Below are 24,916 nucleotides of genomic sequence, written 5' to 3'. Positions count from 1 at the left end.
GAGTTGATAACAATGTATATCTCCCAGGTAGATAATACTAGCTGTGTGTCATCCGCATATGTACTTGTTGTTATCCTGCCTGGTGTCAACATTATGACGGGATAAAAACAAAGACTGGTCGGGTCGAAGTCAATACAATGTGCCCGAGTGGAGTATTCGTGTTAAAATGCTGCATGCTATCTCAGCGGCCTTGCACTAATCTGTCTCACAATCCTAGACGAACATATAGTCTATGAAATCTTTCGTTACACAATACATAAGTGAGTGAGTTGGGTTTAATGCCGCTTTTAACATTATTCCAGTTATACACGGCGTGTCAGCTTAATGTGGGAGGAAAGCCCGAAATGATGCAGGCCTCAGACGTTTACCACTTCGGTGAAACCCACGAGCACGGGTATGGTGCTGACAAACCTAGAAACATAATTGGGGTGAACCGGGATTCGAACCCACAATCATAGTTTTCTGGCGTGTCCAGGGGACGCAACTCTGCACAGCGAATCGCGGCGCCTTAGACGACTGGGCCAGTCATTCCACACTCATGGCGTAGGACTGTCCAAATCCATGAACCACATTATTTACCTTACCGCCCGGACCGTACTGTAATACTTTAGCCCCAAATGACGCAAATCTAAATTTTCCACACTGGGGCTCCTTTTCAATTTAAATGTAGGTTGTTCTTTCTATTAAAATTATAAAGTTTAAATAAGCATTAGTCTTGGCTGGCACTAAAAACGGCAGACGACCGGACTGGTACAAACAGCCAATATCATGTATGCACGTCCCTATAAATTTATCTAAGTGCAATAATCTTGAACGCGACCTTAAACCCAAGTTCTCCTCAACTCTGTTACTAACTGCCTCGACCCGTGAAGATCCTGGTAGGGAATAGGTTTTCGGATACCCATGCTTGCAGTAAAAGGCGACTATGCTTGTCGCAAGAGGCGGCTAGGCTCGGGTGGTCAGGCTCGCTGACTTGGTTGATGCATGTCATCATATCCCAATTGCGTAGATCGATGCTTATGATATTAATCACTGGCTTGTCTTGTCCAGACTCGATTATTTACAGACCGCCGCCATATAGCTGGAATATTGCTGATTGCGGCGTAAAACAATAAACATACTAATTACCTCATTGCGTCACTCACTCGATTATTATTTTTTCATGAATTGCGTAAAAATGTTCGTTGGCGTCTGAATGATACTTTTATTTCAAGCGTGTGCCATATGTACCTCCGATTACACGTTAATTTCCTATTTCGTGATATTGCTGGGAGATTGCGATAAATGGCGTAGCGTGCGTAAAACTCTACTCACTCACCCACTTTCACTGTACAGTAAACTACGTTTATAACGAACACGCTTATCCCGAACAGACGGATAAAACGTATTTATTTTTGGTCCCTGCCATTTGTTGTATATATGCTGTATAAATGCTTATAACGAACTACGGTTATAACGAACAGAAATTAGTGATCCCTTTGAGTTCGTTATAACCGTAGTTTACTGTAGCTAATTGAAGACAAATGGCCGAAGATAGTCTGTGAATAATTAATGAATCAGTAATTTAATGAAGCACAATGAACTTTTCATTTAGTACTTTTTACGCTGAATGGTAGCATTTAACATATCTTGGAATGTCTAACATTGAACACCTGCTGGGGATAACAGGGTTGTATTATTAATGTTTATACATCCGAAGGGATAGGGTCGATCTTTGCTCCGTATTCTCCCTGTTTATGCAAAAACATAGATAAAAACGTGGATATAGTAACCTAGTTTATCGGCTTATTGGATTGGCTATCATATCGCCCATTAACCTAGTTACCCCATCAGGGAATATATAAACTGTCCTGACTGGCGAGAGAAACAGTCGGTCATGTGAGAGTCACGTGGTCATTCAGTCAAAATGTCGGCAGGCGTGTTGGGCGTGTTTGCAGTAACGATCCTGTGTGTCACAGGCGTTGTGGGGGTAGGGATGCTCTACCCCCGGGACTCGGAGAGTCGGGAGGTGAAGAACCTGGATGGAATGTGGAACTTCCGTGCCGATATGTCCCCCACCAGGGACGCTGGGCTGAAGGGGGGCTGGTTCTCTCAGCCTCTAGCGAAAGTGAGTTCCTTCTTGTTTGTAAACTTTGGTATTTTTTTACGACATTAGGTTTATTTTCGGTTTCAATTATTTGTCTTCAAAATGCAAAAAAATGTTTCCTTTGAATGTTGTTAATGAATTTTTTTGATGCTGTAGTTACGTTTAACATTTTGGAAGCTTGTTTGTTGTTTAACGCAGCATAATAAATACACTGAAACGAGTCCTTCCCATATCGTGCATCGAAGGATGCAGAGATTTGAATAAACTAAATGGATATTGCAACAGTACAGTTCATAGTTTTCTTACTCATAGATATATGTGACAGTTTCATTTAGTTCCGTAATGTATCTTTCAGGAACGACCATTTGATTTCCAAGGGAGGTGGGAGGGGCGGAGGATTTCTTTTTTGTTAAAAAATACTCAAACCCATATTTTACTGAAACAAATTACATCACATTGTAAGAACAAAACATAATGTGCCCTTTTCTTGTCAAGTGTCTAAAGAATACTGTTTGTTATTTTTATTTATTTAAAAAAAATAATTGAGCACCTGTTTTTGTTGGAAAGGTAATCAAGCACTGAAAATATGAATACATGACACTTTTTTGAAAAATATGAATTCAGGACATTTTTGATGGATAGCAACTTCTTTAATTCTTTGTCAGTTTCAGAGCTTCTTCTTGCTCCTTCATCAGGTGAATGATTCATCTGATGAAGGAGCAGGAAGTAGCTCAGAAACATTGTGACAAAGAATACAAGAAGTTGCTGTCCATGAACAGTGTCATGTATTCATGTTCTTCCAACTTCTAAATGCCTATCAAAGACTTGTATAAAATATGCTGATCTCAAACCACCAAAAATACACACCACTCCCCACCCCACCCCCATGAAGTGAAACACTGACCTCTTTGTGGTACAGTAGTGTGATATGTTGAAATCCAATAACCTCACTGACTTTAATATGTGTAACAGTGTATTATAATTATGATGGAATATCCTTGTTAAACATGCAGTAAGTACTGACTTTCAACACAGTTAAACACCTTGGCATATGGCATGACTAACTGTTGTCAAATATTGGAATACATCACCATGTTATACCAGTGTTTATCACACTCACTCTTGACATCATATAATGGTACAATAATACAGTGATATATATATATATATATATATATATATATATATATATATATATATCCCATTGAATATCACATATATATACCGTATTCGATGTAATAAGCGTTCCGCTCTAATAGGCACTCACGGCCCTATTTGCTAATATATACGCTAGTGAACAATCTCAGTTAGCACCCCTTCCGATTGATCAATGTACACAAGACATATTTAATCGTGTGTAATATGCACTCGTGTGTTTTATGCATCCTTAACTATGGGAAATTTAATTCTGGAAAAGTATATCTGTCGTATAAACATTTCAGGCTGTCAGCATAAACTATGAAATTTACAATCTTTCAACTCTCCTTTTTTCACCAAAATAATATTCTAATAAGAGCCCCCTATTTCTAATTTTGAGAGCGCCCTGGGCACTTATTACGTCGTAGACGGTATATACTTAATGAGTCCGTATAACAACCAACCTTTACAATTCATGGGTAGATGAAGAAGTTAGAAGAAGGGGGTTAGGGCTGGGATGTGTGATTCGGGTACTTGAGTCGGCTGGGTCCTGAGTAGGACCCGGGTACCCACAGGACTACCCGGACCTGTGGTTAGTCACGTGATATATTGTTTAATGACAAAAACTCACTGTAGCTCAGTGGTTACACTACAAGTCGTTAATGTTCGCATTTGAGACCTGCAGTGGGGACCCGGGTAGGGTCGGGTAATAGGGGATCGGGTACCCGGGTAGTAAATTTGGACTCGTCCAAGCCCTAGTTGGTTGGTTGGTTTGTTGTTTAACACCACACTCAGCAATATTCCAGCTATATGACGGCGGTCTGTAAATAATCGAGTCTGGACCAGACAATCCAGTGATTAATACCATGAGCATCGATCCACGTAATTGGGATCGATGACATGCATCAACCAATTCAGCGAGCCTGACCACCCGATCCCGTTAGTCACCTTGTACGACAAGCATAGTCACCTTTTACGGCAAGCATGGGTTGCTGAAGACCTATTCTACCCCGGATCTTCACGGGTCCCCAGCCCTAGTTGTAAGTGTACAGACATAGATACATTTCAATAATGCAACAGTATTATATTTAGTCTTTGAATGACATTTAATGGTATTATTTTTGTTCATGTCATCATGGTTGTTGAGCCCCACCAACCAGTTATAAAAAATTACTCGATTTTTTTCAAGCCAGTGTGTTTTGGTTGATATTTTAAAAGATGGTATAAACTAGTTTAAACAGAAAGAGAAGTGAAAGAATTAATTGAGTATGAATTCTCTGTATAGATAACTTAGATTGTGTGATTATCAAATGAATTATGAAAGATAATTATTGGTAATATTCTACTGGCAAACTTATGTAGGTACAATAGGCCATTAATTTAGATTACATGGTCTGTATATGACAAATAATTAAATAAGTATGTATATCACACTGATTTATCACAAATATTGAATAGTAAATGTATGAATTATGGATTAGAAATATTGATCTTGCTACAACTTCAACTTGTACTAGACTGAGAAGGCAACACTGCAAAATTGACATGAAACTTTCACGATCTGTCAACACAGTACTAGTGATTGTGGGCTCCACTAAAGCAAACATGAACGATATGATACAAAAATGGCAAAGTGTTTCTGTTTCTCAATGATGAAGATCCGGGGTAGAATAGGTCTTCAGCAACCCATGCTTGCCATAACAGGCGACTATGCTTGTCGTAAGAGGCGGCTAACGGGATTGGGTGGTCAGGCTCGCTGACTTGGTTGATGCATGTCATTGTATCCCGGGGTGGTCGGGTAGCCTAGTGGTTAAAGCGTTCGCTCGTCACGCCGAAGACCCGGGTTCGATTCCTGACATGGGTACAATATGTGAAGCCCATTTCTGGTGTCCCCCGCCGTGATATTGCTGGAATATTGCTAAAAGCGGCGTAAAACCATACTCACTCACTCACTCATTGTATCCCAATTGGGTGGATTGATGCTCAAGATATCAATCACTGGATTGTCTGGTCCAGACTCGATTATTTACAGACCGCCGTCATATAGCTGGAATATTGCTGAGTGCAGCGTTAAACAACAAACCAACCAACAAAGCAATGAAGAAAATATTAATAAATGGACGTAAATGCCTTACTTTTGGATGGACTGAAGTCTTAAGTCCCTGAGATAGGAGACAAAACAGTGGAATTAAGGTTTTAAAAATATGTGTTTATTATTGGGATACTGGTATCATGGTGGAGTCATAATGTACGCCAGTTTTAATCAATGTAGCTTCAGTTTCACAGCTGCTACTTACTGTGACAAAGCTTCGGACTTGTCTGAGGTAGCAAACCTTGACATCATTGTTTTATCAACCATGTGATGGCAACATCTGATTACACAGCGGGTCACTGTGATATAACTGTAATATTGCTGACTACAGACTGTTGTTATATAACTGTAATATTGCGGACTACAGGCCTCTGTGGTATAACTGTAATATTGATGACAACAGGCCACTGTGGTGTAACTGTAATATTGCTGACTACAGACTGTTGTTATATAACTGTAATATTGCTGACTACAGGCCCCTGTGGTATAACTGTAATATTTGCAATAACTTTCAATTAACTTGCATACAGAAATGCATGCATTAAATGAAAAACTCAAATGTATAAAACAGCAAACGTAAATACCCAATGAAGCTTTTTTCAGCATGGGTACAACAGCTAATATCTGAAACACAATTATGAGCTGATTTACTTTCCGAGTCAAGCCTATATTTAGAACCCTTATATACATCTAAAACATTATTATATTTCGATTGAAATCTCAAAATGTTAGCTCATTTTGGGAAAAACCCAATAGAGTGATGAAAAGATGAGTGAAAAAATTTTGCTTACCCAATGACAAATGTAATAAATGTGTAACCAAATTAAAATAGAAACCTCCGAGTAAAAACTCAATTACTCTAAAACTCTGTAACGTGTCGCATGAGCCAACAACAGTGCTCAATCAATCAATCTTTATTTTGTACTCAAGAGGCCACAGGCCTTTAGTACATAATACAATTCAAAATAATTAATCATAACAATAGAACGTCAAATTGAAATAAATTGTCTCCCACATATATACATCATGACAACCATAAATATGCTCATTTTATTCTGGCATAGATAGTATTTAATTAACAGTTAACAATTTCATTTCTGTGGACAAAAGCATGGTAAATAAACATCGATAAATTCTTTACAACCTCTGTTCTTTCACATTTTAATAAACTTATAAATTTACATATGTTTGTTTCACTGTAATAGTATTTTGGTAAGTATTTTATTCTTAGTTCTAAATATAATGGACATCTTCTATTTCATTTAAGTTACACATGTTACATTTTCTTTGTTCTCGTGGGGTATTTATATATCTGCCTGTTTCAATATGTAGCTGTAGCTGTCAATGTTACAGTAGGTGTGATGTAGCACCCTTCTGCATTATTCACTGCACTAAAGTTCATGTATTCATGACGGCTGCATTTAATGAAGATGTACCGAACAAAAAAGGTTTTTGGAAATCAATTGCAGCTTATTAATTATTAATTTTGCTATTCTCATAATAACTAATAACTAATTTTATGACTTGGTACAAACAACCTGTATTTGACTGATAACAGGACCAACAAATAGGAAGAAGTTTTAATGCTTAGTTATATATTATTATCTCAAAATAAGATGATACCATACTTCAGAATTTAAGAAAATCAGAACTTTTAACAATTCCAGTTCCAAAAATATGATAGTTTTTTCCCAAACTGCTTACAAGATTAAAATCCTAGACAATGCTTTGAAACCCCCTAAGTATTAAACTAGGGTCCCCAGCAGGGTTTTTTCTTGGATTTTAAACTATAAGCCCCTGGCTGGCAAATTGGGAAAAAAAAGCTACTTTGTTCAAGATTGGGATTTTTTATGCTCATATTTTACATGAATTAAAATAAACATATTTTAACATTGTATTTTGAGACTGCATTCCATGCAGTAATATATAACTGAGTATGACAACCTCTTCCTATTTTTTTCGCCTGCTATTAGTGAAATACAGCTTATTTGTACAAAGCCATGAAATTGGTACAGATATGGTAACATGAATTGGCAAACTTTTAATTCTATTTGGGGAATTTTGACTGACATTTGCTGCAGACTTGGGGCTGAATATCAGCCTCTGAGCAGGTCAAGATACATCCCTGCCACAGGGTTAATCCTTGACAATATCTCTTTCGTGTGTCCAGACAGGTCCCGTGATTCCCATGCCTGTACCCTCCAGCTACAATGATGTCGGCCAGGATAAGGCTCTTCGAGACTTTGTCGGCTGGGTGTGGTATGACCGCACATTCTTTGTACCTCAGGACTGGCAAAACCGTCGAGTCGTTCTTCGCTTTGGCAGTGCCCATTACTACGCCATGGTGGTAAGTAGTTTTCCTCCAACTAGTATGTGTTGTAGCGTTCCAGCAGAGATACATCCATGAACTGGCATCAATGTATGGACTGTATTGAATACAGTGGAACTCAGTTAACACAGACGGCTTCCTTTCTCTAGTGGTAGAGCGTCTGTCCAGAGAGGGGATCTCTGGCTGCAATGTACCAAAAGATGTTAAAATATGGTACTTGTTGTTACCCTGCCTGGCGCTCAGCATTAACGGATGAAACCAGGACTGATTGGCTCGGAGTCAGTATACAGTGTCTGAGTGGGGTATTAACGTTAAATGCGGCATGGTATCTCAGTAGGCTAGCGCTATAGTAGAAGTATACATGGACACATGCTTGAATGCAACAGTAACCCCATTTCACCTCACCACCTGACCTGATTATCCATATGATAGTGTTCCCTCTGACATCATACAGAGTAACTGATGTATGGATAAATGAATCATGGGTACAGAGTGATAAGAGAATACGAACTACAAGAAATTATGGATTATCATGTGTTGGATTTCATACAGAGTTACAACAGGTGAAGCCAGTTCTGGAGTTGAAATTGCTGGAATATTGCTTAAAGTGGTATAAAAAGCTCGCACCCTCCTCTCCCTCCCTCTGTCACTCACTTTTTTGCATGTTTTTTTTTCCAGTATGGGTTGAAATCCCAGTTCACCCTAATTATGTGTTGGATAGTCAGCACCATATTCACCAAAGTGGTAAACATGTAAGACTTTTGGGTTTGGTATTTGTTTCACATCACTCTGTGATGTAACTAAATTCTATTGAAGGCAGTGGGGCCAGCTTACTCACACTATTCCAACACTGTGGGGATTTCGGGTTCGAATTGGTCCCCACGCTGGTCGTGAGGGGGAGTTTGTCAGGTTCAGTGAGTTGGTTGATTGTGTTATTATCCCCCAACCACATTATTCATTGATCACAATATGAATCACTTTATTGTCTGGGTGACTTTGTAAAAGCGATCTTAGCCCTAAGGTGATCGTAACTCCCATACCTTAACATAGACTTACGACAGTCGTGTCTCTAAGGTTGTTATGTACAACGGCACCTTGGTCCGGCTGATCATTTACAGACGTGTGAGTGAGTGCGTTTGGTTTAACGCCGCTTTTAACAGTATTCCAGTTATATCGTGGCATGTCAGCTTAATGTGGGAGGAAAGCCCGAAGTGATGCAGGTCTCAGACGTTTACCACTTGGGTGAAACCCAGGAGCACGGGTATGGTACTGACAATCCTAGAAACATAATCGGGGCGAATCGGGATTCGAACCCACAATCATAGGTTTCAAATAGATTGCCCAAGGGACGCAACTCTGCACAGCGAATCGTGGCGCCTTAGACGACTGGGTCACCCGTGCCCCCTACAGCCGTGTGACATAGCTGGAATATTGTTCAATGTTAACCAACAAACACTCTTTTCCAGTGGGTCAACTCGCAGAAGGTTGTGGAGCACAACGGAGGCCATCTTCCGTTTGAGGCAGAAATCAACAAATATCTCAACTTTGCTGGCAGCAACCTGCTGACCGTTGCCGTGAACAACACTCTCACCCCCCACACACTTCCCCCTGGCACCATCACATACGAGACAGACACCACAAAGTGAGTATAGTCGTACCCACTGTTTTACCTATGGAATGGCGTGTTGTTGATCGCCTGTCCATCTGTCATTCTTCTACAAACTGGCTGAAGGAATAAGCCTGAAAATTCCGTTATTGTTCTTTCCATTAAATATATTTGTTGTTCTATTTTACTAAAAAATAAAAAAAATTAATCAAACCGTGAAAACTCTCTTAAATTATTCTTCGGAGAAACCGCAGGTTTAGGGATCTGATACTCGGTTATGAATTGTAGCAATGGGATTGAGGGTTGATCATACCACAAATTTTAGAATAAGGTAAAAAGTAAAATTTTGAATTATTTTAGAATCATCTCATCAGAAAGCACAAGGTCCTGGGAACAGAGCTTAATGAACATGAAGATTTGTCATACCGTAATTTGATACGTGATTTGTTTGTGGTATAGAACTGAAAGAATTAGTCATTGTGATTGTAAGTTTCTTTTAGGTACTTCTGTGCATGGCATCCAGAGGAAGAAAAAAATATCTTATGAAATGATTTTTTGGTAATATGTTCTTCCCAGCTGCCAACAAAGAATTTTCACAAAAAATATAAATATAAACCAGGAAACAAAAAAAATCTCAACCAAGAGATATACATTGGGGTGTCAAAAATTCTCTGATATTTTGATGTATCATAATTCTATACCTGACAATGCGATATATAATATGGTTACTGAAACAGCTTTGCATTTGGCCTAATAGTATTTATAAATTTAGCATTATGTTTCCTGATCAGTGGTAAGGTAATACATATCATTTTGTTGTTGTAAAATTTTGTAAACATTATTTTTTTGAAAATCGATACAGAATTAGAACATAATCAGGTATAGAATTTTCGTGTAAGCCCATTCTGGTGTTCCCTGCAAAAATACTGACTGACTGACTGACTGACTGACTGACTGACTGACTGACTGACTGACTGACTGACTGACTGACTGACTGACTGACTGACTGACTCACTCACTCACTCACTCACTCACTCACTCACTCACTCACTCACTCACTCACTCACTCACTCACTCACTCACTCACTCACTCACTCACTCACCCACCCACCCAAACTCACTCACTCACTCACTCACCCACCTACCCAAACTCACTCACTCACTCACTCACTCACTCACTCACTCACTCACTCACTCACTCACTCACTCCTGTATTGCAGATATCCAGCTGGGTACTTTGTTCAGAACCTTCAGATGGATTTCTTCAACTATGCTGGTATTCATCGCCACGTCCGCCTGTACACGACCCCGACCGCGTACATAGATGATGTGACAGTCACCACAGACATCAATAATGGAAAAGGTATGGCGCTGTTTAGAGAAAAAATGTTTTTCATTCAATCTTTAAATAGTTTTGCTGAAATTACCTATTCTCGAATGTCAGGAAAAAATCATCTGTCGTGATGCAAAAAAAAGTAAATAGTTATTTGTAAATGTTGGATCTTCAGAAAATATTGTGTTGGTCACAAAAACATTGTTCGGTTCTTTCTTCCTGAGAAAAAAATGTTTGTCTTGAAGCACTGACAGAAATATCACTGGACACTCTTGCCCCACCACCACCCAAAACCCCAGTTTGGGGTGGCTCGTTCACTCTTGTACTCCCCACTGGTGAAACGTCTCACAAATTTTAGCATTACAAGGTCACAGGTACAGAGTTCCATTTTTCGGTCAAATACGTCTTTAGAGACAATATCAGATCTGTCTACGACTGCCAGTGGGTTTGATACGGTAACTCCAAAATGTAAACATGGTCATTGTGGCATGAGAAACAGATGACTTTGTGTGGAACACTATGTATTATTAACAGCTGACCAACTTGTATTGGTGTTTACAAGACGACATCTTGATGGTGGAATAGTTGGATTTTGTTACAAGTCTTGATAATATTCCATACATGACTGATATTTAATTACAGGTATTGTCAACTACCAGATCGTGGCAGGTGGATCGACGCAGGGCAACACTATCAAGGTGGAAGTGGAGGACAGGGATGGGAACGTCGTGGGAACCTCGGCCAGCTTTGCCGGCAGTGTGTCTGTGGCTAATCCCAACCTCTGGTACCCCTACACCATGATGCCGGACTCTCCAGCCTATCTCTACACACTGAAGGTAGGGTACTGCAGTGAATGCCTATCTCTACACACTGAAGGTAGGGTACTGCAGTGAATGCCTATCTCTACACACTGAAGGTAGGGTACTGCAGTGAATGCCTATCTCTGGTACCTTTACACCAAGATGCCTATCTCTACACACTGAAGGTAGGGTACTCTAGTGAATGCCTATCTCTACACACTGAAGATAGGGTACTGCAGTGAATGCCTATCTCTGGTACCTTTACACCAAGATGCCTATCTCTACACACTGAAGGTAGGGTACTCTAGTGAATGCCTATCTCTACACACTGAAGGTAGGTTACTGTAGTGAATGCCTCATTATTACTGTATCTTGTGCCTCTATATTTCATTGTTATTGAATATGTTAACTTATATCACTGCAACCTTGGATGTCTAATATCAGTGTTGAGCTTCTGATATTCACAACGACTTCCCCTTTCTTCAGATGACCTTGACCTCTTCAGCTGGAATGGATGTGTACAGGCTGCCAGTTGGTATCCGCACCGTACAAGTGACCGACACTCAGCTCCTGATCAACAACAAGCCCTTCTACTGCCACGGAGCTGCCAAACATGAAGACTCAGATGTAAGGAAGCCAGTTCCTTTAGCCTGTCAGCTCTTAAGGAAGAGAATGATGTGGCAGGGGTGGTCAGGTTATCAAATCATAAAAGGTCACACTCACAGAATTACAGTGCGTGACCCATTTGTTTGGGTGGTGACCATGGTGATCCTGGGATGTGTTCGGGAGAAATGTTTTCAGAATCTGGAAACTTTGTTCAAGCACGTTTCCACATAAGAATCTAAAGAAGAAGATAGAAATGCTTAGTATGAGATAGGATAAATGTATGAATATACAATTTAATTTAAAATTTGCAATTTCCTTTGCAGATTCGAGGGAAAGGCCTGGACTATGCCCTCATAGCGAAAGACTTCAACATGATCAAGTGGCTGGGGGTCAACTGTTTCCGGACCTCCCACTACCCGTACGCCGAGGAGATCATGGATCAGGCTGATCAACAGGGTGTCATGGTCATTGATGAGAGCCCGGGGGTCGGCATTTCCTCGTAGGTGGTAGCAACAACAAACATCACTTGCAATACCAATGTACAAAATTTTACGAAATATTTGTTAATTTATTGGACCGGTAAATCAGTAAATCCTAAATAAGCTCACAGGGAATGGAGAGTGTGCAAAGCTCTTTTGAAAGCATTCAAGGCATTATTCAGGGATGACTGGTGTGTTATTCAGGGATGACTGCATGGTGTGTTATTCAGGGATGACTGGTGTGTTATTCAGGGATGACTGGTGTGTTATTCAGGGATGACTGGTGTGTTATTCAGGGATGACTGCATGGTGTTTTATTCAGGGATGACTGATGTGTTATTCAGGGATGACTGGTGTGTTATTCAGGGATGAGAACTTCAGCAATGAGTCTCTGTCTCACCACCTGGAGGTGATGGGCGAGCTGGTGAGGAGGGACAAGAACCGACCCTCTGTCATGATCTGGTCTGTGGCCAACGAACCATCAACTAGCAAGGACATTGCTGCACCCTACTTCAAGTAAGCAACTTATTTTACGCCAGGGCACTGCCGTGTTTAAGTTTTCTACATCCATTTAAGAATTGTCTTTCATTTATTGTGAGTTCATTGGAGTATGAACCTTCATAGAGTGAGGGCCAAATTGTATAAATGTCTGAGTTTGAGACGATGTTCGTACAGTTTGGCCTTCATTCAATGAACATGATGAAGGTTCCTGCTCCAATGAACTCACACAAACTGAAAGTCAATTCTGAATTTTTTTGTATCACTATTTTTTACCTGGAATGACATAGGACTCACATCTATTCACAATTATTTTTTATTATGTGTCACTTTGTTTACACTGACAGCCATACAACAACCAGCTGTACTGCGGAATAAAATAGTTCCTCAAAAAGAGAGGCAACGTGAGCGTATGTATGCTCAACTTGCTCTACAGGAACATGTCTTGTAGTTAGTTTACAAGTAATGTATTCAAATAACATCATCATTTGATGAGAAAGGTCTGTTAAGAAGGACTTCAATAAGTCAGTCAGAATGACAGCGCATTGTAATTAATTTACATCAAATACAAGATGTCAAAATGGCCTACACGATAAATGTGACTGGAGAGATTTCTGAAGTTGTTAATGAACCTGTGGCAGTTACCTATGTTGGTCATCCTTGATTAATTGGCCAGTCATTGAAAGGTGGTTTTAAAGATGCGTAAATAGATACTAAGTTAAATTCGTAGATTGTTGTAGACTGTCACTGTCATTCTAGACATGGATCGAGTCGATACTACGATAGTTTGGATGTCAATTTCGTCGTTTTGTTGACTAGGATGGGTCGTAGCAAGGATATTCATAAACGATCATGCAATAAAACTCACTGATGTTTCTCAAAGTGTGCTAAAACACTGATTTCAAGATTAAAGGGTCTAAATGATCAGAAAAACGCTTCTCTATGAATTAGTGCAAGGGAATTCCCAGGGGTTCCCCAAGGAATATGTAAGTAGATCGTCAGTGTTTACGTCATTTTAAGAATACCGTCTAGTGCAAAACGTATGAACGTCAAATTGTGTCTAACATATACTCATGAACGTCAATTTCGCGGTTGTGTGACGGACCTCTTGCCAAAAGGAAAAGCTGTATATTGTGTAATTACACATTACAATATTATTATCTGTACAAGACAAGAGACTGGACAAAAAACAAGACAAGGACATCAATGGGACGAACAGAGACACAAGACGACGTGCTTCTAGGTGGACACTTAATTAACTGAGAACAAGATACAATACATGTAACAAGACCTCTGGTTGACGAAACTATACACCTAACAACTAATACTAACATAACACAAACTTCTGCTGAACAAGGGCTCTGTTCCACAAAGTGATCTTAGTGCTATGACCACCGCACCCATTTACTTTGACATACACGATGGTCGTAGCTCTAAAGTCACTCTGTGGAATGGGCCCTTACCAATTTATACTTTCTGATTTCCCTAAATTTTGTAAAACTGAAAAAAAATGTCAAAACATATTAGTTATTGAAAATATTTGCTTTTAGCTCACCTGGCTGAAAGTCATTTTGCATATGTTATTTTTGCCTATTACTTAGCCCTTTTGCATGTATCATTTTAAAGCTGATATGCAATAAATATGTGGTATATTGAAAAAATAGGATAGGTATTTTGATCTTTTTATCCAGCTACAAGCTTTGACCTTCACTTTACCTGTTATTCATTCATGTTGATGTATCATTATGACATTAATATGCAATAAATATGCGAAATACTAGGATACATATTTTGATGTTTTTATCAAACTACAAGCTTTGACCTTCACCTTTTACATGTTCATTCTTCATGACATTTATGTCCCAACAAAATCTCCTTCTTCAGATCTGTGATTGGACATACAAAGAACCTTGACCCAACTCGACCTGTGACCTTTGTGTGTAACCATCACTATAATGATGATAAGGCTGTAAGTCAAACATTTGCTTATTCCTTGTTTCCAGGTCTGTGATTGGTCATACTAAAGTCCTTGACCCAACCCGACCTGTGACCTTTGTGTGTAGCGAGGACTATTATAGTGATAAGGCTGTAAGTTAAATATTTATTGATTATTTGTTTCCAGGTCAGTGATTGGTCACACTAAAGTCCTTGACCCAACTCGACCTGTGACTTTTGTTAGTGATCATGATTTCAACAATGATCTTGCTGTGAGTAGATGTCACAATCCCATTGAGATGAAATCTTTTACTCTGAAATAATACCTCTCTGTGTGACAACCCAGCAATAGGAGGTTGTATCAGGGGCCCGATTCACAAAGAGATTGTAGCGCTAAGACATAGTAAGTCTATGTTAAAGTATAGGAGTTATGGTAGTCATAGCGCTATGATCGCTTTTAAAACAGCCCCAGGTGATCATTCTAACCAGCCACTAAGTGTTGAGGCATCTAAATTCTCGGTATGAGTGAAGGAAGGATATCTGCTTTCTGTATCTTGTAAACAGTGTTGAGGCATCTAAATTCTCGGTATGAGTGAAGGAAGGATATCTGCTTTCTGTATCTTGTAAACACATTTTAACTGACAGTTACAAATGTAAACAAAAAAGGCCATGCTATTGTTGTTGTGGTTAATTTAATCACCCTTTCATTTCTGAGTGCCATGACATCGCACCTAAAAGAGAATACCATCCAAAGGAATATATGTGTACTCTGTGGGTTTCTTTTGTTAAAATCAAAATGTTCAAACCAAGGTTGTAAAAAAATGGACAGTTTTAGAAAACTCACATCTCATTGGCTCAGAATCCATGAATCCTAAGTTTAGGATTATCAGATTATCACGCAGAGAGGTACCGTATGGGAGTAACAGATCTAACTTTAATGTGATTGCCCCCCCCCTTCCCCACTTTAATTGCAGGGGGTGGAGTATCTTTGTGGTTTAAGCGTTCACTCACCACCCCGAAGACCCAGGTTTGTTTCCCCACATGGATACAATGTGTGAAGCCCATTTCTGGTGTCCCCCGCCGTGATATTGCTAAAAGCAGGGTAAAACCCAACTCACTCACTCACTCACTCACTCCCTCACTCACTTTATCCCCATGTCCATGTCCAACCCCTTGTTAAACTATTGTATCATGAGTTATCACACAGCTAAACTGTTGTATCATGAGTTATCACACAGCTAAACTGTTGTATCATGAGTTATCACACAGCTAAACTGTTGTATCAAGAGTTATCACACAGTTAAACACACAGTCCATATAATTGGAATACTGTTAAATGTGGAGTTAAACCCAACTCACTCACTCACTCACTCACTCACTCACTCACTCACACAGTTAAACTGTTGTATCATGAGTTATCACACAGCTGAACTGTTGTATCACGAGTTATCACACAGTTAAACTGTTGTATCACAAGTTGATCACACAGCTAAACTCCTGTATGCACATAGACAAACTGTGAAGCACTGCATACTATATTTTTCCTTATGATATAGTTTAAAGTCACAGGGCATTAGTATGAATTATACTATTTACATTTTGTTGACTAAAACTTTAAAAATTGGATGAGTTGCATTTACTAAATTGCATATTTTCTTGATAATGACTTGCATTCTAGAAGATATTGTATATTAATTAAGAAGAGTATTTGTATTTGTTCTTCGAAAAAGACCTTGACTGCGACTGTGAATATTAATGTCGGCTGTTTATGAGATGTCATTGGTGTCGTTTGACACAAAGGCATGTCAATGGGACATTGTTGTCATGGTTGCAGTACGTTATCAAACAGTGGCTGTACTGTTGCAGATGGTGCAACACAGGTACACAGTGTACCACACAATGTCAGATCTAGTCCAGGGGTTATTGTTCTGAGTGCTATTTGTTCCCTGATATCATCTGTATTCCCAGATTTCCCTATGTGGATATATATATATACATATTCCCAGATTCCCTATGTGGATATCATCTATATTCCTAGATTCCCAATGTGGATATCATCTATATATTCCTAGATTCCCTATGTGGATATCATCTATATTCCTAGATTCCCTATGTGGATATCATCTATGTTCCCAGATTCCCTATGAGGATATCATCTTTATTCCTAGATTCCCTATGTGGATATCATCTATATTCCAAGATGCCCAATGTGGATATCATCTATATTCCCAGATTCCCTATGTGGATATCATCTATATGCCTAGATTCCCTATGTGGATATCATCTCTATTCCAAGATTCCCTATGTGGATATCATCTATATTCCCAGATTCCCAATGTGGATATCATCTATATTCCAATATTCCCTATGTGGATATCATCTATATTCCCAGATTCCCTATGTGGATATCATCTATATTCCCAGATGCCAAAAGTGAATATCATCTATATTCCCAGATTTCCTATGTGGATATCATCTATATTCCAAGATTCCCTATGTGGATATCATCTATATTCCTAGATTCCCTATGTGTATATCATCTATATTCCTAGATTCCCTATGTGGATATCATCTATATTCCCAGATTATCTATGTGGATATCATCTATATTCCCAGATGCCCAATGTGGATATCATCTATATTCCCAGATTCCCAATGTGGATATCATCTATATTCCCAGATTCCCAATGTGGATATCATCTATATTCCCAGATGCCCAATGTTGATATCATCTATATTCCCAGATGCCCAATGTGGATATCATCTATATTCCCAGATTCCCTATGTGGATATCATCTATATTCCCTGATTCCCAATGTGGATATCATCTATATTCCTAGATTCCCTATGTGGATATCATCTATATTCCCAGATACCCAATGTGGATATCATCTATATTCCCAGATTCCCTATGTGGATATCCTCTATATTCCTAGATTCCCTATGTGGATATCATCTGCTTCAACCGCTACTATGGCTGGTACAGCGACACGGGGCACACAGAGGTCATACAGCTCCAACTGGGAAGCGATATGGATGGCTGGCGGAGCAAGTACAACAAGCCACTCATCATCACTGAATATGGAGCTGACACAGTTGCTGGACTACACAGGGTAAGTACAAGCAACTCACCATTACACAGGGTAAGTACAACAAAAGAATCACCATTACACAGGGTAAGTACAAGCAACTCACCATTACACAGGGTAAGTACAAGCCACTCACCATTACACAGGGAAAGTACAAGAGACTCACCATTACACAGGGAAAGTACAAGAGACTCACCATTACACAGGATAAGTACAAGCAACTCACCATCACACAGAGTAAGTACAAGCAACTCACCATTACACAGGGAAAGTACAAGAGACTCACTATTACACAGGGAAAGAACAAGAGACTCACCATTACACAGGGAAAGAACAAGAGACTCACCATTACACAGGGAAAGTACAAGAGACTCACCACTGCACAGGGAAAGAACAAGAGACTCACCACTACACAGGGAAAGAACAAGTGACTCACCATTACACAGGGAAAGAACAAGAGACTCACCATTACACAGGGAAAGAACAAGAGACTCGCCATTACACAGGGAAAGAACAAGTGACTCACCATTACACAGGGAAAGAACAAGTGACTCACCATTACACAGGGAAAGAACAAGTGACTCACCATTACACAGGGAAAGAACAAGTGACTCACCATTACACAGGGAAAGAACAAGAGACTCACCATTACACAGGGAAAGAACAAGTGACTCACTGACTGAATAGGAAGCTGACAACTATGATAACAGGGACTCAGACATAAATCTTTACTCTCCATGTCCAGTGGATACTCACTGCCAAAGAAACACGAATACCATATAGGTTGGTTTATACAGAAGACTTACTCATATTCAAGAGATGTTAGATGTACAAATGAACATACTGGTATGATGTGAACCGATGCTCATGAACGCATCACATGTGACATCATAGATCCATGACACCATTTGTCTCGTGCACACATGCAGCATATCGTGATAAGAATAAGGACACTGTGGTAACACATGACTGATTGTCAATCTTGTACTGGTTGTCAAATGTTGAGTGTGGTGGGCTATCTCACGACTTAAAGCTCACCTCAGTTCCATGACCAGTGAACCATGAGCCACGTCACACCAAAAGATGTTAAAAGATCGTACTTGTTGTTACCCTGCCTGGTGCTCAGGATTAAGGGGCTTAAACAAGGAGTGGTCAGCTTGGAGTCCGTATACTGTGTCGGAGTGGGGTATTCATGTTAAACTGCTGCATGGTATCTCAGTGGGCTAGCACTATAAATCGGCATTGGTCCATACTAGTACAAGCAGGCACACACACAATCACACACAGACACACAGACACACACACACACACACACACACTCTCACACTCACACACACACACACACACACACACACACACACACACACACACACACACACACACACACACACACACACACACACCAGACACACACACACACACACACACACACACACACACACATGTTCTTTTGGCAGTGACAGTGAGTATACATGTCCAGCCTCCAGAAATACTATAAATGTTTTTTTACTGAAGTGACTTGCAAAGTCACATTTTCATGCTTGGAACCTGTGGGACTGCCAAAGATTCAACTTCATCAATATATTTTTTCAGGACCCCTCATCTGTATTTACAGAAGAATACCAAGTGGATTTTATGAGTGAATATCACAAACTGTTCGACTCCAGGATTGGAAAATATTTAGTTGGTGAAATGGTGTGGAATTTTGCCGACTTTATGACAAAGCAGGGTAAGTTTCTAATGTTGCTTTTGTAACCATGGTAACAGGCAAACGTGGTGGCGGCACTCTCACATACTGAAGAGACTGACAAAAAGTTGATGTTGTGGTGATGTTGTGTCATATATTTTTACCTATCGTTATACACTGTTTTGATGCAATTTTGATTTAGATAAATTTTATCAAAGATTTGGTTTGGATTGAAAACAGAGTTGACCTATGGATTTAAACTTCTTTTATTTTTTCAATGCAACATTTCGGTTATTTGTTTGTTTGTCTGCTATTTAACACTGCATTCAGCAATAGTCCAGCTATGACAGCAGTCTGTAAATTATCCAGTTTGGACCAGACAATCCAGTGATTGACGTCATGCCTATCGATCCACGCAATTGGGATACAATGACATGCATCAACCAAGTCAGCGAGTCTGATCATCCGATTCCGTTAGTCGCTTCTTTTGACAAGCATGGTCGCCTCTGGGGCAAGCATGGGTTGCTGAAGACCTACTCTAACCTGGATCTTAACGGGTCTGAACTCCAAAAGGCAGCTCTGTCATCATTGTCACTACAGCTACTAAAATACCACTTAAAGGCCTGTAGTGTTAGTGTTTTTAAGCTTGTGTCAAACCTTCATTTGTTGATGTGTCATGTATTTCGACAACTATAATAAGCAATGTCTAAAAATGAATACAAGTGGGATACAAGTGGGATACAAGTGGCCCAGTTGTTAAGAAGCCATGTAGAGTTTTGTCCCTTGGCTGCACCAAGATGTGCTGATAGTGGTATAAAAACCAAGATTTGTACTCATCACTATGCTTGATTTGAAGAACCAAACACATGCTCATGAATTTCACCACAGTGGTAAATGTCTATGACCTCATCTCAAGCTGAGTTTTTTAACTTAAATAATGTTCAAAGCAGCATGAAGCAAAATCACTTCAAATCTCAGCAGTCAGGATGTTCATGTTTAGTGTCCATGAAGTTTATCGGCGTTCATTTTTACCGGTAATTACCAGTTGTTTACTGGTAAAAGTAGGCTTGGACCGGTAATTCATGTGACCAGCAAATAAAGTACCTTATAAATCTTTGTTATTGAACAAAACATCGGTGATATTCGTGTAAGTACATTTTTCGAACAAAGTCAGCTTGTCTGTTACCACCATTTGTAGGGACTTTGTCTAGAAATATTAAAAAAGAGAGAGAAAATTGTGACTGAAGTTTGTGTGAATGACGTATAGATCTAACTACCGTAAGTTACTTCAGAGATGACATCTTTGCACTGAACATGATGTTGAAAGAATGAAAAACCAAATAATGTTCATACATTTTTTTATTTGTTGAAAGTTGAGACTGGCAAAATTTAGGGGGGACTGGCAAAAATTAGGGGGGACTGGTATTTCTTAGAGTTGCCAGTCCACAAGGACTGGCAGTTTCAAAAACCAATGGGAACACTGTTTGTTATGATATCCAAAACAGACATCCACAAGAGATACAGCTTGGTGAGATGAAGCAATATCTTCCAGGAGATGTCGCTGCAATGAAATTGCATCACAATGCTTGGACCATTGTGATGTCATCGGTTACCATGATGTCACATTCAAATGACATCACTAATCTTTTTGCCACTGAAGTTGGTTAACTACACATTCTTAACTCAAGACACTGGTTATAACTGTTTGCAAACTGAAAAAATTTGAAGAATGATTTGGGATGATAAATAGAATCTCCACCTAAAGTAATTTGATAGGAAATATATCAACACTCATCGTTGAAAGTTTTAGACTTCTCAGCAAGCCTCACAAGTTTAAGCTTTTACTGACTCATGTTGATATATTTGTTATCAAAAGATGATATATTTCATATCAAAAGGTATATTTCATATCAAAAGATGATATATTTCATATCAAAAGATGATATATTTTTGTCAAAAGATTATATATTTCAAATCAAAAAATGATATATTTCATGATATTTTTTTATATCAAAAGATGATATATTTCAAATCAAAGATATTTTTTATTTATTCAAAAGATGATATATTTCAAATCAAAAGATGATATATTTCATATCAAAAGATGATATATGTCATATCAAAAGATGATATATGTCAAATCAAAAGATGATATATTTCATATCAAAAGATGATATATTCCATATCAAAAGATGATATATTTCAAATCAAAAGATATTTTTGATATCAAAAGATGATATATTTCAAATCAAAAGATGATATATGTCATATCAAAAGATGATATATGTCATATCAAAAGATGATATATTTCATATCACAAGACACTTGAGTGAGATATCTATGTATCCCTACAACTCCTTCACTGACTGCAGGTGTCACCCGAGTCGTGGGCAACAAGAAAGGTGTGCTCACCCGCCAACGCCAGCCGAAAGCTGCTGCATTCCTGCTGAGAAACCGATACCACAAGCTGATGAATTCCACACGTCACCATTAAATGACCTTGACTGCTCCATGATGCTATCAGATGTTCCATACCTGACAGAGATAACTGTCGGAGAGCAACACAAGGGATGTGGCAACAAGCAGCATTCAGGGTAAAGACACCTGGGTGATTTTACCAAAAATGGAAATATTTACAATTGCTTTCATCACAGATTGGGTGAATTAATGTATTTGTTTGGGTATATTTATTGTAACGTATGTTAATTAACATTAATAAAAAAAAAATCAGCAGCAAGGTTTGCATGATATTAATTTATAAAAAATATGAAGGACAAGAAATCAACATCAAATGTCATTACAACATAACTAATCAATACCACAATTTTTTAATTAGTTCAAATTAATCTCAGAATTTTCCTATTTCTTTCTTTCGACCACTTACATTGAATTTTTGGCCAAAGTATTTGTATAAAATTAATCAAACGTAATATGCCTTAGCATAAGATCTTGTGTGAATAACAAGAGCTAATTAAGCTTAAACCAAACCATTTTTGTCAATAGGGGTGTAGGTTGTTTAAAACAATAATATAATTTCTGTTTCCTTAGGCCATATGGGACGTAGGCCAAATTGGACGTGGGCCAATAGGGGATGCACCAGTGCATCATATACTACAGCTTTGTTTAACAGTATGGGAGCATTTGTGATTGGGTAGTTCGCAATAAGTAGTTGTTTAGTTGTGTAGAAAATGTATCGCCATATAAGTTAGCCATATAGTTGTTATATGATGACTGAAGCTGAAACACCGGTATAATGTTTAAATGTACATGTTTAGTATGCTTTAAAACAGGTGGTGCGCACTAGGGTTGTGATTGATTGGGATGTTTTGGAGATCATCATGTCTAGTGATGTTTTAAAGCAAATTTACATCTTTATTGACAAAGTTTGTTATCACCTGCTCGTACTCCTCAAGGGATATGATCTAGTTTCCGACTGTTCAAAATACTTTAAAAATCTCTTTTTGTCCAAAATACTGCATCGCCTGGAATACGATGCGATTTATGCTTGGGTGCACACTATACTCAAAACAATATGGTAGTTTCAATATATAACAACTCAAGAGTATCATGAAATGTCAATGTATTGATTAATAACAAATAAGTTATTCTGTATGAGCATGGAAAAGAAATTCCTATCTGTACATGACTTATAAGCTTAATGCTCAATATGAACAAGGTTGGTCCATTAAATATTTATAATTTAAATTTCTGCCATTTTTATCCATCTTAACCAGATAATCTTTACAAGCGTGAATGTTGGGCAGTGAATTATTAAATTAGAATTGATATTCATAAATTTGTATCGATATAGTATCAAAATTAAAAATTTGTATAAAAATCAATAGGCGAGGACAACCGTAGTGCACACTCCTGTTTCGTTCTCTTGATTCATAAGGGTTATGGCTTAAGGAGCCCTTGAACTAATCAATCACCGGGTACATCTCCAGTGTCAGCAAGGGGGTCACAAAATACCTTACTCAATCACTGTGTTACATCATGTTCAAAATATACCAAGGCCATCGGACCAGTAGCGTATTTATGCCAAGGACGTATGTCTCACCTGCACTTTATCTGTCCGAGTCGTTCATTAACTCACTGACGTATCTCCCAATTGTGTCACTGTGCCAGACACTTGCTTACACATTATCTGTCCCAGTCTGTCATCATCTCAGCCGTATCACCCCATTGTCTTACTGTGCCTGACTCACACAGTACATTAGGCTAAAAAAATAATAGTCTTGGTTCTCAGGCACCGCCCGTATCATCATTAAGTTCGACGCACGTTTCATTTTTATTTCCATTTTTAAAAAACAAACAAAAAAATCCTTAAATATTCCAAGTCCAACGGTAGTCAAATAGTGTATTCCAATATTTTACTCATCAAGGAATACATTTATGTAGAGAGGCCCTTTCCCAGGTTGATTGAACACAATTGATTACATACCGTAACTTTTTATGGGTTACATACTAGTTTGAATGACCCAAAAAAAAAAAAGACAACGCCCACTCGCACTATATTTTCAAAAACCATTGCCTGAGAACAATTCTTTTATTTTTTTAAGCCTTACAGTAGTTTTGTTACTGGAGTACTGTCAATATTCTAGTTACAGACTGATCATATCCTGGGATGTTGGTTTGAGGCAGGATGCTATTTTTTCAATCAGTGGCTCAAGATAAACAATTATTTTCTCTGAAAGAATTACTTTTTTACCAACAAAACCTAACTTATAGCAAGACCAGGGAACAATTTCTAAACAAATTAATTTTGAACTGTTTATATAATGAGGAATTGATTGAAATGTGCAAACATCATGGTTCATATCATTAAGGTGTTCTGTCCAAAATGAAATGAATGTCTTCTTATTTTTATCATTATTCAAGAAAACATGGAAGCTTATTATTATGAGTAGTTTATTATTTGCCTTTTTGCGGTTGTGTTATTTCGAGCTAATACGGTAAGTTATTGTTATCCTCCCAAGGTCATTGTTCTGTTATCAGACCAAGGTCGTTCACGATATATCACATATCTGATGTCCATGACATAGAAATTCCATCAGTGCTATCTATATATGTCAGATGTTTAGGGTGTAAACACTTATGTGACGTAGATACATTTACATTTTTTCTATACACATGTATAGGATTCTTACAGCAGATACATCGATTGATACTTGCCATTACTCCGCAGTATTCATGTCAACTATCACATTCCAAGTGCCTTGTATGCTTATATTTTCAC

General features: G+C 38.6%; 1 protein-coding gene across 2 annotated transcripts; it reads left to right on the top strand.

Annotated features, from left to right (window-relative positions):
* The first annotated feature begins 1,864 nt into the window (after window positions 1–1,864).
* On the top strand, window positions 1,865–24,246 carry LOC124140231 (beta-glucuronidase-like). 2 transcript variants are annotated; one of them, XM_046507674.2, is made up of 12 exons: window positions 1,865–2,107; window positions 7,486–7,662; window positions 9,111–9,286; window positions 10,471–10,613; window positions 11,226–11,419; window positions 11,870–12,010; window positions 12,313–12,488; window positions 12,835–12,984; window positions 14,970–15,054; window positions 17,838–18,014; window positions 19,584–19,719; window positions 22,050–24,246. In XM_046507674.2, exons 1-12 carry the CDS (start codon window positions 1,907–1,909, stop codon window positions 22,169–22,171), a joined length of 1,878 nt encoding a protein of 625 aa, XP_046363630.2. In that variant the 5' UTR covers window positions 1,865–1,906; the 3' UTR covers window positions 22,172–24,246. The 2 variants fall into 2 exon arrangements, with proteins under 2 accessions (XP_046363630.2, XP_046363631.2); XM_046507675.2 differs by lacking the exon at window positions 14,970–15,054 and adding an exon at window positions 14,851–14,935.
* Window positions 24,247–24,916: the final 670 nt, after the last annotated feature.

This window comes from Haliotis rufescens, unplaced genomic scaffold (assembly GCF_023055435.1).
Source record: "Haliotis rufescens isolate VD_foot unplaced genomic scaffold, xgHalRufe1.0.p SCAF_15, whole genome shotgun sequence".
NCBI classification, from domain to species: domain Eukaryota; kingdom Metazoa; phylum Mollusca; class Gastropoda; order Lepetellida; family Haliotidae; genus Haliotis; species Haliotis rufescens.
The sequence above is the reverse complement of the archived record's forward strand: the minus strand, read 5'-3'. Positions and strand labels throughout refer to the sequence as shown.

Excerpts from the sequence above, each read along its gene's own strand:
- LOC124140231 (XM_046507674.2), top strand. The coding sequence starts at position 1,907 with ATGTCGGCAGGCGTGTTGGGCGTGTTTGCAGTAACGATCCTGTGTGTC. Across the intron at positions 2,108-7,485 it reads TCTCTCAGCCTCTAGCGAAA|ACAGGTCCCGTGATTCCCAT; the intron begins GTGAGTTCCTTC and ends TCGTGTGTCCAG. Across the intron at positions 7,663-9,110 it reads CCCATTACTACGCCATGGTG|TGGGTCAACTCGCAGAAGGT; the intron begins GTAAGTAGTTTT and ends ACTCTTTTCCAG.